Source organism: Python bivittatus, unplaced genomic scaffold (assembly GCF_059951505.1).
Source record: "Python bivittatus isolate LINGU-HERP-01145 unplaced genomic scaffold, Pbiv_v1 ctg000480_np1212, whole genome shotgun sequence".
Lineage (NCBI taxonomy): Eukaryota > Metazoa > Chordata > Lepidosauria > Squamata > Pythonidae > Python > Python bivittatus.
The window spans coordinates 56,406,807-56,421,123 of NW_028277075.1; the positions used below are offsets into that span (position 1 = coordinate 56,406,807).

Here is a 14,317-nt window from a genome sequence, read left to right on the forward strand (position 1 = left end):
AAGTAGGTATTCTGACATGTTTCTATCACCATAACATTGAGGTAGGTGCCTCACAAATTTTCATATATCTACTTGGCTTCTCTGTTTTGCACAGATACCAGTAGAAGCTTTCAAGGCCTAATGTGTAGATTGAAAAACTGTGATATTTTGACTTCTATACCTCTCATATCTACAAAAACACTGCATATAAACATAAAGTGTAGGAATGATGGAACATCACATGTCAAACAGCAGTATGTCCACATCTAGCTGCCAAAGCCCAACCCACATCAAAATCCTTTGCTTGGCTTTCAGACTCAAGAAATTCCATAATTCTGAAGGATTGCTGTTAATATTTATTTATATAACAAATTTGTATGCCCATGCATCTTAAACAGGTAACTCTGGGCTAAAAAGAGCATGTGGATGAAAGCCATAAGGCAATATAAATGTATAAATAAAGCAATAACCAAGGCTCTTCACAAAATCATCTCACAGAACAGAACTCACATACCAGGCTCCTGGTCTTCAGTCAGGTCTTCAAGGACTTCTGGAAGGCCAGCAGAGCCATCCGAATCTCAGCAAGAAGGCTGTTCCATAGACAGGTGCCATGATAAATAAGGCATATCTCTGAGTCCTACCAGGTGATATTTTTTCACAGAAGAGACCCACAGCATGCCCACTCTGTCAGATTTGATGGGATGGGCAGAAACTATTGAAGACAGGTGGTCTTGCAAGTAACCTGACCCTGTGCTGTGCAGGCCTTTAAAGGTGACAACCAGGACTTTGAATTGCACCTGGAAGCCTACTATGAACTCATATAGGATTTCAGTGTAAAGCATGAGGACAAGCAAAGTCATCCCCTCCCAAAAAGAAGCATTGACCACCATCTGGATCCAACTACATCCCAGGAGCCCCTAATGAACCAGAAGGGACATTTGAAACACAAATGTCACAGAGACACAAAGGCCTAAGGACCTGTCCACTTCCTCAGAACTAACAGACTCAAAGTTTCCCCAGCTGGTTGAACAAGATCATGCCCCAGCCACAATCCAAGTGAATTTATCTGACAGATGCCTCATACTTCTTACACCAACAATCTTGCAGGGCTTCCCCTGGTCCTTCCTTGTCCAGGAGGGACCAAGTCACCCAAAATATGGTCACCAGCCAGCTATCTGTGGATGCAATAAGAACAGAAAAATAAATGCATTTTACCACACTTATCACCACAAGGTAATCCCTAATAAAGGTTCTTAAACCTGTGTACAAGTTGAGATCAAAATTGTGTTTCACTTTTCTTTAGCCTGGGTAGAATTCCCTATCACTCACAATTCAAAGAGGAGGAAAAAATGGTTTCTGTAGAACAAAGTTATGACCTTTCTTCCTGCCAAGCATGACTGTTGGCCTTTGAATGTCATGCCAGGGGCCACAATCCAAAAAAATGATTGGAATCAGGACCAAACCCAATTTGTATAAATGCATTGAGGATTGAGAGCCAGATTAAGACTACGATCCTGTATCCAATCATCTGGGAGGAAGTCCCATTCAGTACCTTTGAAGAGAAATGCAAAATTGTACCCTCAGAATGGCAGCCCTCTACTGGAAGGATTAACACAATGCGGGGAGAAAAAGAAGTGCCATCAATTTATGTTTCTTCATCTTTATGTATACATAAAACCAAAGGTAACTTTTGTACCTTTGATTTGCAGCCAGAGTTGCAAATAATACTAACTTGGGGCAGGGGGTTCTTAATTTACAACATCACACCAAGAAAAATATTGTTGAGTTTTCAAGCAACTGAGAGAAGAAATGCAAGACGTGCCAGCATCTGAGTTTCTTTCCTTGTAGTGGAGTTCAAAACTCCAGATAACTACTAGATGATAGCAAAGAGAGCTCTTTGTCCTCATACAGGGATTACCTGGATTTTGGCGCTTCAGAGATGATAACCCTAATTATACGATAGTTTTCAAACCAATTTAGAGGATGTTTTTAAAGATCATTCTTTCTTGGGTAGAGGAAGTTAAAGTTGAGGGATCTGAATATGCAGACACAGGGATAGAAAAGTTGCAATTTGTTATGCAGTAGGGAAGGTTGTGGATGAAGCAGGCCTGTTTCAAAGGAATGCATACTTCAGACTGAACAGAGGACAGTCCTCTCTTAGAAGTTGTCCTGTATTGAAAGAACTAAGCAGTCCAAATCTCAGGAGCCTTGGAATTGTCTGTCAACACTTACCACTTGGACAACAGACTATAGAATAGTGTTTCTCAACCTTGGCAGTTTTCAGATGTGTGGACTTCAAATCCCAGAATTCCCCAGCCAGCCTTGCTGGGTTTTAATTAAATTAATTCTGGGATTTGAAGTCCATACATCTGAAAGTTGCCAAGGTTGAGATACACTGCTATAGGAAGTTAAGGGGTCACCTGGACATGTACTTATGGTCTATGGGGAGTAGCTATAAACTGAATTAATTAAATTTGGAACGATATATTGTATATGCAAATTTCCTAGAACTCTGCATTGCCTTCTACCATATTTTCTCTCTTTTTTTAATTGATGCATTTCTTCTTTTTTGGCAATGCCTCAGGGATCAGCATAGTCATTCAAGAACAAAAAGATGGGAGAGCAGCTTTTAAACTGAGCTATGTGGAAAAGCCAACAAGAACTACTTGATTCAGATTCTAGCATTTTTATGAGTGTCTATACTAGCCTTCAAAAAGAAATTGATGCATGTGACATGCTATTGGCCATTTAGCCAAAAGGTTTGGAGAGACACTGGAATGGACGATAAAATCATAGACTGGCTAAAAGTCTGTCCTAATCATAACGTATCAATAAAATTTAGAGATACTGCATCTTTCTGGAACAGACAAGGGTCGTGACCCTAGAGTTAATCCTAAATTATGACAACAACCCTCCTTCATGCATTTCTCATCTGGAGCCCTCAACATGTGAGCCCTCTGGATAATTCCCCCACCTCTCACCAATATCATTTAAGGAGATTAGCTGTTGGATCCTCCTGTGCATTAAATGCCAGATCCTGCAGCAGACCCCTTCCATAGGAGGCAGGACCCAGAACCAGCAGGATTCTAGCTTATATGGAAGCCAGCAAGACTTCACTGTGGACATTAATGAGCATCTGCAGCATTTGATGCTGTGTGAGCATTCCAGATGAAGAACATCTACAGGGGTGTCCACAGGGGAGAGTAAAAGAAGTGACGCTAGTGGTTGCAAAAGCACAATTGAAGTCCTGTCCCTTTTGTACGTGTGTGGGTATTGCAAGCCCTTTCAAAAGGGCTTTGATTCTGCGGTTGCAACCACTATCTTGACTTTTTTTGACCGTTTCCCATCTCAACCCCCTGTAGAAGCAACTGAACAACTATACAATTATACAGCTGGAAAAAGGCAAATTCTATGTGTGGGATAGGTAGAACAAGAAGGGGGCAGAGAAGGGGAAACTTCTAATAATAATGTAATATCATTATACAAATAATGGTGGAATCATGCATAAATATTAAATATGGCTCTGGTCACCACACCTCGGAAAGGATACTATAGCCCTGGAAAAAAACAAAATGACAACCAATCTGAAACAGCTCACCAAAGAGTAAAAGTTACAATTTTGGGGGCTTATCAGCCTAGAATCAAGGTGAATAAGGGACTATGCATAATGTATAGAAAGATAATTGAGGGAGCTTGTTCTCCCGGTCTCATAATGGTAGAATAAGGGTCCTCTAGTGAAGCTGAATGCTGGAAAAATCAGGACAGCTACAAGGAAACACATCAGAATACCATCTATAGTTAAACTATGGAATTCATTAACAAACAATGCAGAGGTGGTCACAAACTTGGACAACCTAAATAAACTCATGTGGGATAATGATGGCTGTTAGGATGGTTACAAACTACAGGTAGTCCTTGGTAAATGACCATTCGTTCAGTGACTGTTTGAAGTTACGACAGCGCTGAACAAGGAGACTTATGGCCAGTCCTCGAAGTTGCAGCCATCGCAGTGTCCCTGCAGTCCCATGATTGCGATTCAGGCATTTTTCAACTGGCTTGCAATTACAACAGTCACAATGTCCCGTAATCATGTGATCACCATTTGCAACCTTCCCTGCTGGCTTCCAACAAGCAAAGTCAATGGGGAAGCCGGTTGTAAATGGCGATCACATGACATTGCGCCTAATGACCATGCAGGATTCACCTAACAACCACAACTGGAACAACTGAAACTGCTGTCATAAGTCAGCACAGTCACATGACATCATGCTTTATGACCACATTGCTTAGCAATAAAGTTCCCACTCCCAATTACCATCGTTAACCAAGGACTAACTGTACGTCCCACATGCAGTCAGCTTCTCGACTGCCATTTCTGGGAATCCAAGCAGGAGTATTTCAGATTCATGTCATCCTTTGGGGATTCCCAAAGTCTTCTGTTGAAATACCATAATTCTGAGGGGTTATTTATTTATTTATGTTTCAATCCAGACAAACAATATATGCTTCTAGTATCTCAAACATGGATGGTGATTTGGAATGCTGTTGCTTACTTAAAGTAGGAAAAGTTGGATTTAGTAAGTTAAAACAAGTCATGACTGGGCTAAATAATTCAATGTATTGACTACTTTGCACACTAATCAGCTGAAGGGTCTCTGTGTAATCACTGGAAATAGGTCCATACTGTTGATCCTATACCTCCCTGTCTACATATTGGCAGAGACCTCTGTTGTGTCCAAGTCACTGCTTATACCCATCCCTCCACACAACTGGGACTCCTGATCACATGGAAACCGAGTTGTTCATCTGTAAGCCTGGACAGTCCTGATATCAGTGCGAGACATCAAGTCTGGGGCCAATGAAGAACTCTTTTCTTCTTGTTTAGATAGCCCTATTATGCAAGCATTGCAGGAAGGATGTTTACTGCTAAATCCATAGACAATAGTTTGGTTGCAAGGAGCATTAGGATTAGATATCTGCTCTTCAGAAGTCATGGATCTTCTGTGTCTATTTTCTTCTGGCCACCTCTTGTGGAATGATTTAGCTTTTTGATGTAATCAGACTCATTTCTCCTGACTAAAGATACATCAGAAGTTAGAGCATGAGCGAGGATATGCTGTCATTTTGGGTGGCTTTTATTGAAGGGACTGTAACAAGCACAAAGCTGGCATTATTTGTTTAGAGTAGGCTGCCTTTCTGTTTGAAAGAGGCAGGTACAATCAATCAAGTTGTCCAATTTGATAGGCTATTCTATTGAGGCTATAGTGACATCTAGTGGGTCAAATAGAGTGGGTTTTTTTTTTTTTTTTGGTAAGTACCTTTCTTGGAAAATACTAGAAATATTTTAAGAGCTTATTAGTAGCTTTGATTTTAAATACAGGTAGTCCCTGGGTTAAGAACACCCACTTTAAGGACAACCCATAATTAGGAACAGAGCCTATTGTAGCAAAATGTGAGTTAAATGTACAGTGATTCGAGTTAAATACACAATGGTTCGAGTTAATTACACAATACTACTTATACAGTATTATGGAATAATACTGTCCTGGCTTACATACAAATTCGATTTAAGGACAGACCTTGGGAATGGAAATCATTCTTAAACTGGGGACTACCTGTATATCTGTAGTGCCTTTGACAGGGTCATGTGGAAAAAAGGAATCAAAGATAGTTGATGGGGATAAAAGAGAAAATAATGATTCTCTTTTCTCTTTGTCCTTGCACTTTGCCCATGAGATCTCAAGTTTCTAAGATCTGACAATAAAGACAAAATTGTCTCTGGGTGTATTGGGTGGAGAAGATATCAAGCAAAACAAAGTAAAGCCAGATATATTTTTTTTAGCATTTTTCTGATTATAATTGCATTGCATTTCACCTGCACATCATATGGGTTTGAACAGAACTCTCCTTAACCCAAGCACACAGAGAATCTTTCAGTCTTTCAATATACTAAATGAACAATATCTAGATTTATCTGTAGAATTTGGTTTCCAGAAATGGAAGAAGAATGAACTGTATGTACCAGTATATACATGTTATATTGCATTAGCCTGAAATGTGTTTACAACCACATTATAAATATGTTTCTTATACCTGACAGGAGAAAGGTTAAAAAACCAAACTCAATTACTCTTTACCCTGAGCTAAATTTAACTTACCAACTTTTAAGACTTAGTCTTTAGACTGAGATTTCACCATCACCCACCCCTGTCCAAAGGCGCTCCTTTGAATGGTTTGTATATTCCTCTAATATGTCACCCAGATGTGCAGCCAGAAATTAAACCCATTCCAGATACTTGTCTGAGCTGTTAGCACACTGCTTTTTAAAAAACACATGTGCATGCACAAATTCAAAACTACTTCAGCACTCTGTTTCCATTAATTATCTGCTGCAGTGTGCTGTTAGTGTTACTGTCAGCGTTAACTGTTACTTCTAAAATATTTCCTGGCAATAATTCTTTTGCAATTTGTTAAAGGAGAACTGGGTTTGGGTTCTTCTCCCCCCACCACCACCTTTCTTTCTTTTAAATGCTCAACCATTTCAAGATTTATAGGCAGCATTTAAAAGAATCTTAAAGGCAATTTACCTGCTGTTTTTTTTTAAAAAATGCACATGAAATGTTACTCATTGAAACATATGGGCTTGGATCGTAAGTCCCCATGAGCATAACTCCAGTCACGAGATGCTCTTGTTGGTTGAAAGAAAAATATATAATTTTTGCCTGTTCTGTCTCCCTGAGCATCTGTCCCAGAGGGTTAGAACACTGGGGGTAGTTTCCTTATTCCTTCTCTGCTAGTGGGTGACATGTAAATGTATGTTTCATTATGGCACTCTGCATGCTGTAATTTAATCCTATTTTAAGAGTTGTTAAAGGTACCTGGCTTTGAATTATGAGCATGTTACCTAGCATGTAAAGCATCTCAAAATGGTAGTAAAGGGAACTTCTTGCTATGAAATACAGGATGCAGCCATTCCAGGGGTAGAGGATAATGATGATAATAATAATGATGATGGTGATGATGAATGTTCTCCCTTCACAGTGGCTTTCTGATAGCTTTCAGGTCAGATTAATTGTTCATCCAGCCTAGCACTGTGAGGTGGTAGCTCTTCTGGGTCTCAAGGGGAGCCCTTTCTTTTCCCTGGTATTCAGTCCTGTAGTTGGAGATGCAAGACCTTCTGTTTACAAAATACTATATGTGCTCTACCTCTCAGCTACTGTATGTTCCTTCCCCTGCACCTGATGTAGGTCAGACTTGCTGAATGCCAGCAGTGGAGTTGTCTCCACAAACCAAGCTCAGACTGAGTAATGAACTATTCTGTGAAATGAAAGCTCTACTTTTTACTCATCTCCTATGCTCTCATCCAGTCTCTCCTCTCATCACATATTCATGCTGCAGAGGTGACTAACTTTCCTTCTATTCAGCAGCCTCCCCCACCTGTATGTGGTAGGTTGTGATTGCCCAAATTCCCTGCTACTAGCGTGGCCCTACTTGCTAAGGTTGATGGCAGCCACAGTGCAATATCACTAGAGGAATGAATGCATGGTGAGGATGGAGGAGATGCACCAAAGAGGTAGATGTGGTCTACTGGGCATTATGTCATCTTCTGTGTTGCTGTTCACATCAGATACTCATGAAGATCTCGTGCTCTAACAATGTGCAGAATGGCATCATGAGCTTTGATAAATGAAAACCTATTACATATTCTCAAATATATAATATTTTTGGCGGTATCAGTCAAAGAGCAAGATTCAAAGAGCCATACTATAATAGTTAGTTCAAAGAAGGTAATTCATTCTTTCATTCATTCTTTTTTATTGTGAACAACGACAAACCCTTGAGTTCCTCACAAGTGTTTAGTTCTTACTACAGTAGGAATTTGGTTACTTTTCCAGCATTGAAAGTGGTCAGGGTTATTTGGCCCTTCTTTGGGAAAAGAGTTAAAGTGTGATTTTAGTTCTCATGAGAAATTAATGTTTTGGAGTAATTCCTATTTTAAAATGCCTGATAATACTTTTAAAATGGTTGAAGTTGAGATTATTACTCTTAATCAGATGATAATGAAGATGGACTGTCATGCTATAGTTATAAAACATTTCTCAGTGTAACCCAAATTTGCTGGGGGGGGGGAATAAATTAATATGAATTTACTTTTGTTCAACTAGGAAATTGCTTGGTTCTTCATGACTTAACCAAAACGTCATTAGAAACCTAGCATAGGAATGATTTTTTACAATATTTCTATTGTTCAGGAAGCTCATCAGGGCCTAGGCTGGTTATATGGATTTGGTGACAAACCTAGGTTTGCTTTCAATAATGTGTGAAATGGCCTTGAGGTGCCTATTGTGACCCCACTTGAAAACTTTACCTTGAAAGTGTCCAAAATGTCATTCCTAATATTTAAAATATTTCTTCCTAATGCACTGCAAAACTTGACAAATCTGCTACTCTAAAGCTCAGCTGATTTGGCTAGAGGCAGGTGTCATGCACACTGCCTTTCTGTCAGTAGCAAGACTTCAATCTTCATTTTGCATTACTATCCTTCAGGGTTTCTTGCCTTCTTGGTTTAAAGCAAAAATAAGTAGTGAGTCAGCATCTGTCTGTTTTTCAATCAGCAAGGGAAACCTTTCTGTTTCAGCAAAATGCTTGGACAGGCCTTGCACATCAAATTTCAAGGTGCAGATTCAAACTAGAGTGACATCACTGTTGTGGAGGTCTCTCTAATGTAAAATCAAAACTGAAAGAACTTCTGACACAGTCATCAGTAGCTTAGATAGAGGGTACATGGCAGAATCAAGATATTCTGATAATTCTTCAGTTTACAAGTTAGTGGGGTGGGGTTTCCTTGCTTATTCTAAGACATCCATGCTTTTTTCTGCGTGATTCCTATTGCATTGTGTGTTCTTTACAGGCTACATAATAGGCATATTCCGGCATGTTGGTGTAGAGAAAAGCACATATACCAGAACAGTAGCATAAGATGCTCTTAATCTTCTCAACTGTTCCTGAGAGCACTGTTGATCAGCTGGTACCTGTGGAGTTTTGGGGAGCCCATCCACTTTTACTGCTGAGGAGCCATTAGCTGACTGGCAGAGAACACACTGTTTCCCCGCTGCTCTTAGCAATGGAGAAGGAGCAGGTTGATAGACTGTCTCAGCTTTAGGAACTCTTCTGTCAAGTTTCATATCAAACACAGTTGTACTTTCTGGTTCTCAGACACTTAACCCCTTATTCAGGTATTGGCTTACCCTGCAGAAACTCACAGATACAACTTGGCTAAATTAATATTTTTATTGTCCATAAAGAGAGCCAGTTTAGTGTAGTGGTGAAGGCACCAGGCTAGAAACTGGCAGACCGTGAGTTCTAGTCCTGCCTTAGGCACAAAGCCAGCCGGGTGACCTTGGGCCAGTCACTCTCTCTCAGCCCTAGGAAGGAGGCAATAACAAACCACTCCCAAAAAACCTTGCCAAGAAAACTGCAGAGGCTTGTCCAGGTGGTCGCCAGGTTCAAAAAAACTGACCCAAAGGCACAAAATAATAGTAATAAATAATTATGCATAAGAATGAAACCATATCACAAGAAAGATTTTCTTACTGCAGTACACAAAGTTTCTATAGGAAGTCACTATTCCAGAGTTTAAATTCTATGCTTTTTCTTTTTGCCTTTCCAAGCCAACAGATATTCACCCATTCTCTTGATTACCTTGGAATGAACCTTTCTACCCTTCCTACCTCGTTCGTTGCATCTTTACTGTCCTTCGCTCTAAATAATGTCGTAGCATTGGCAAACATAGTTTTTTTTTTTTTAACAAAACGTTTACTGTCAGTACTTTTCCCATCTCCCCATCTGGAAAACATTCTTTATGACAGCATTAGCCTTTCTGGACATTCAGGTGAGAAGGAACCATATCTCCTACTTCCTCAATAATGGTTTTTCAATCAACTCAAAGTAGTGGGGACTGTAGCTCCCAGTTAGCAGCAGCAGCAGCAGCAGCAGCAGTTATGAATTGGGATTAAGAGAGAAAAGACAATGCATTTCCTGAAGTTATTTTATGAATAGTCCATTTCCTTGATAGTATAGGAATATTTTAGTCCTTCTCAACATTTCTAAGATGGAAATAACATACAATCCCTTTCAGTATGCAAGCTAGTGAAATGTAATGCATTTTCCAAAGCATTTTGTTAGGTCTCAAACTCCTTGGTTACTGTTTCCTGCTGCCAGCAAACATGTTGCCTCATGGCATATATGGCTGTTCCTGATCTCTTGCTGAGAAGAAATATATTACTTATCTATCAAAGTACAAAAATGGATGCATTCAATCCATACAGCTGACATGTATTATGTATTCTTGCACAGTATGAGTTATTTTGGAAGGGAATTAGGATCCCCAACTCCCTCTCTGTGCACACACACATTTCTCCACAAAAGATCATTTGTCCTAAATTCAAAAGACAATGTGGGAGGACCCCCTTGATGTCTCTGACTTTTTCTTTCAAATGATATTTGGAATATTCTTGGACCTAAATGAAATTCAGATAAAATTAGTTGAATAATATAATCTTCCCTTCGGTTTACATGATATATCAAACTTTTTGCACTTCTGTCAAAGGCTGGCACAATTCCAAAGAAAAGTCTATGTATCCTTCAATATTACAAATAAAGTTGCAAAAATGGGCTTCATAACTGACAAAAGGCATAAATCCAGTGAGTCACAGAGCTGTGGAAAGATCAGGCCATCATTGGGTAGGCAGTAATTCTCTGGGAGTCTAGTTTGAATGAACTGTGTGGTTTGAGGGCAGAGGTTCCATTTGTGCTGACAAGCTTAGGCATTCAAATCATGAGTAGCAAGATACGAAGTAGAAGTAGTGCTATGTTGCTCACTTGGTCTATGTAGTTCAATACAATTTTCTTTGGACTTGTGAAAGTTACCCTAATATTAGAAGGGATACTTAAATGCCATTGCATATCTCAGCAGTAGTTCCCCAAATAGCCGCAGGTTTGTATAATACCGGAAAAGATTTAAAATATTAAACATTTATGGCACTGGTCCCATGGAATGCACACATAGCCATTCCCTTTCTAGACGTCACCCCAAATATACGGTGATTGGATTGAGATGCACTGAGTTTGGGAATGGGATGAACAAGGGTGATCCTCCTAATAACCCCCCCCCCCAGTATCTTTATTTAAAGTGATGAGAGACTGTATATCGAGCATTCTTCCCCCATCTGGTGCCTTCCAGATTTAGGAGTTGCAGTTTCAACACATCTAGAAGTGCCAGAGTGGAGGAAGCCAGTGTAGAGGGCTCTAATTCCAACCCATCATTCATTTAAATGGACATCTGGATGTCAGAGGAAGTAATTAGAGAAGGCAACCAAGACAGGGTGCTTATGTTTGTGCAGCATTCAATGAATATGTAATGTGAAACAGCCTCTATTCATAAGAATTTATATAGACATAGATTAAAATTTAAAGAAGGGGTGAGCCAAGACAGAAGACAGCTTTGAACAAAATCTCTTGCATTGCTCAGATAATACTATATCATGCTTTTTAGGTCATATTGGATGGTATTGTAAAGATATTATAGTTTTAAACAAGAGTTTAAATACTAACAAGAACTTGAAGACTTAAGATGGATTCACAGGTTGTTCTTTATCCACTGAGAGAGCATGTCATTGTCTATTAATCAGACCACGATTAGATTTGCGGATGACAGACAATAGCATAGGAGAGATGATACTATAGAAAAACAAATACAATTCAAAATGTGCTTGATGGGTTAGTGAACTGGGGTGAAACTAACAGAATGGAATTTTAGTAGAGACAAACCCAAAGTTCTTGATTTAGGAAAAAAGAAATCAAATGTACAAGAATAGAATGAGGAAATACCAGGCATGATACTAATGCATGCGAAAAGAATAAAAGCCCGAATATGAGCAACCGTGTAATATGGCTGCTAAAAAGAGCACACGCATCAGTAGAAGTGTGGCTTCTGAAGAATAGGAAGCAACATTCTGCATTTTATTCTGCATTTGTCAGACCATATCTCAAGAGCTGTGCCCAGTTCTGGAAATCATGCTTTAGGAAAGATTCAGAGAACCTAGAACATAAACAATACAAGGCAATAAGGTTGATCATGGGACTGGAAAATAAGATTTACAAGGAGCATTTGAAAAAAAACCTGACTCTGCTTAGTCTTGATAAAAGATGTCTGAGGGGTGTTATGAAGAAATGTCAAATGTTAATTTGGATTCTTGCAATGAGCAAAGATTTGAATTCAATGCCCTAAGTCTCCTCTTCCAAGTGTGTGATTATAGAATACTGTTCAGACAATGCAAGGGGCAGGAATCAGGTTCACAAATCATTGCAGAAGATACCACCCTGTGAATGACTTTCATGAGAAAAGAAATGTCAGTATAGCCTTTGCTTTGCATAATTTGAGAAAGTTGCCCTGCCCGCTTTGCTTTCCTGACTTTTAACTCTCAGCATTGCAAATAGCCCTTCTAGGAGGTGTCCATCCATTTTAAGCACCAGCAGGTTTTTCAGATGGGACAAAGCCAGGTACATTAAATCTGACAGCAGGACTACTTAATACCTTATCTGGATGTACCTAATCTGCATCTCTCTGATCTTTTTGTATACTGGAATACACCAACTTCTACACTGCACAAATGTATTTATAAATAGTATGCACAATGACCCATAATGTTAAGGAGAAATTAGTGACAGATGAGTGCAACTGGAAAAAAATACAGAAATATTTTATTTTGATAATTGCACATGAAGATGCACATGATGTTTTATACAATTTTTACATGATGTTTTCTCTCTCCTGAACTCCCAAATTAAGGTGAGAGCAGGCCAGAAATGAAGTTATAATTGGGAAAATAAGAACTGAACTTGGCAGATACATCACACTCCTCCTTGAACATCTAGATCAGTTTTCTCAACCTTGGCAACTTTAAGATATGTGGACTTCAACTTCCAGAATTCCCCAGCCAGCATGGCTTGCTGGGAAATTCTGGAAGTTGAAGTCCACATATCTTAAAGTTGCCAAGGTTGAGAAACACTGGTCTAGATGGCTCCTTATTCTGGCCTGAGTCCTTTGTAGCGAGAATCTTTCCTGCTCCATGATGAGCTGTCCATGGTCCTGTTACTCTGTAGAGTTCGTGCTGAATTCTCTTCATTAGATTTCAGCTGGAACTAGCAAGATTATGTGAGATAACGTTCATTAGATTGGAAGCTCAAGATATTTTTTCAGAAGTATCTGAAACACTGACATTTTAGGGGAAAATAAATTAAACAAGCCTGATGTTGAGATCTGAAAATTCCAGGGTAAATGTGCTCTCTCTCATTATTTATCAAGAAGCAGGATCCTTTGATGCCTAGGGTAGAAACTCTAAATAGTGCAATGCACACAAGCACACACTTCTAGGGAGATAAATACATATCAATTAGTTAAATAACTGACACTTTTTCCCACTGGAGCCAAACTGCCTCACTCAGCCTAATAGTAGATCAAATGTGGTTATGTTTTACACAGACTTCTTAAATGATTGAAAAAATAATTGATTCGTTGAAGGTGAAGGAGAATCATCTGAATCTGTCATTAAGCAACAAATTTGGCAAGAAAAATGCACATGATGTAAATGCCTCTCTCTTTTTCCACAAATAGGAAGGGGAAATAAACGTCTTTGTGGAAATACAAAGGATGCTTTCATTCCCTTGCTCTGGAATTAATAAAAGTAGCTTCTAATGGTTTGTTTATTTATTGTGTTTTAGATTTTGCGTGGGGGACAAGTTTTTCCTGAAGAACAACATGATCTTGTGTCAGATGGACTATGAGGAGGGGCAACTGAATGGAAGCTTTGAGCCCCAGGTTCAATAGCAAACCCTGCTTGGCTGAAACACTGGAATGGACGTTCAGCCACACTAGCAGTGAAGGGCGTCTCTCAGCTTGCCTGCAATATTTTTTTAAACCTTGGTCCCCAAAGGACGGTCTACATTGTAGTATTTCTTCACACACATACACCCTCACACACACACACACATATACAACACAAAGCAGTTACAATTTTAGATGTACAGTTGTGCCTGCTTAGCTGAGCACTGCATTGCCTGTATGTTTGTGAGTTGGGGGGGGGGGAGTTGGGGAAAAGCTCTGTACAGTCTGTTTTTCTGTATATAAACTGGAACATTTATTTTATGAAAAATGTAATGCAATTTTATTACAGGTGTGAATTAAAAATTATGAATGTTTCCTGGCCATCTTAAACTCTTTTTTTTGTTCATATGGAAAGATACCAGTCACTCAGCCCACCCTAAATTATCCATCTAG

General features: G+C 39.3%; 1 protein-coding gene across 1 annotated transcript in view; it reads left to right on the plus strand.

Annotated features, from left to right (window-relative positions):
- LMO1 (LIM domain only 1) overlaps positions 1-14,102 on the plus strand; it is a 44,791-nt gene extending 30,689 nt beyond the window's left edge. The window contains exon 3 of the mRNA XM_007426260.3: positions 13,762-14,102. Within this exon, the coding sequence (XP_007426322.2) occupies positions 13,762-13,867 (106 nt within the window). The 3' untranslated portion in view covers positions 13,868-14,102. The remainder of the gene's footprint in view (positions 1-13,761) is intronic.
- The last annotated feature ends 215 nt before the right edge of the window (positions 14,103-14,317 follow it).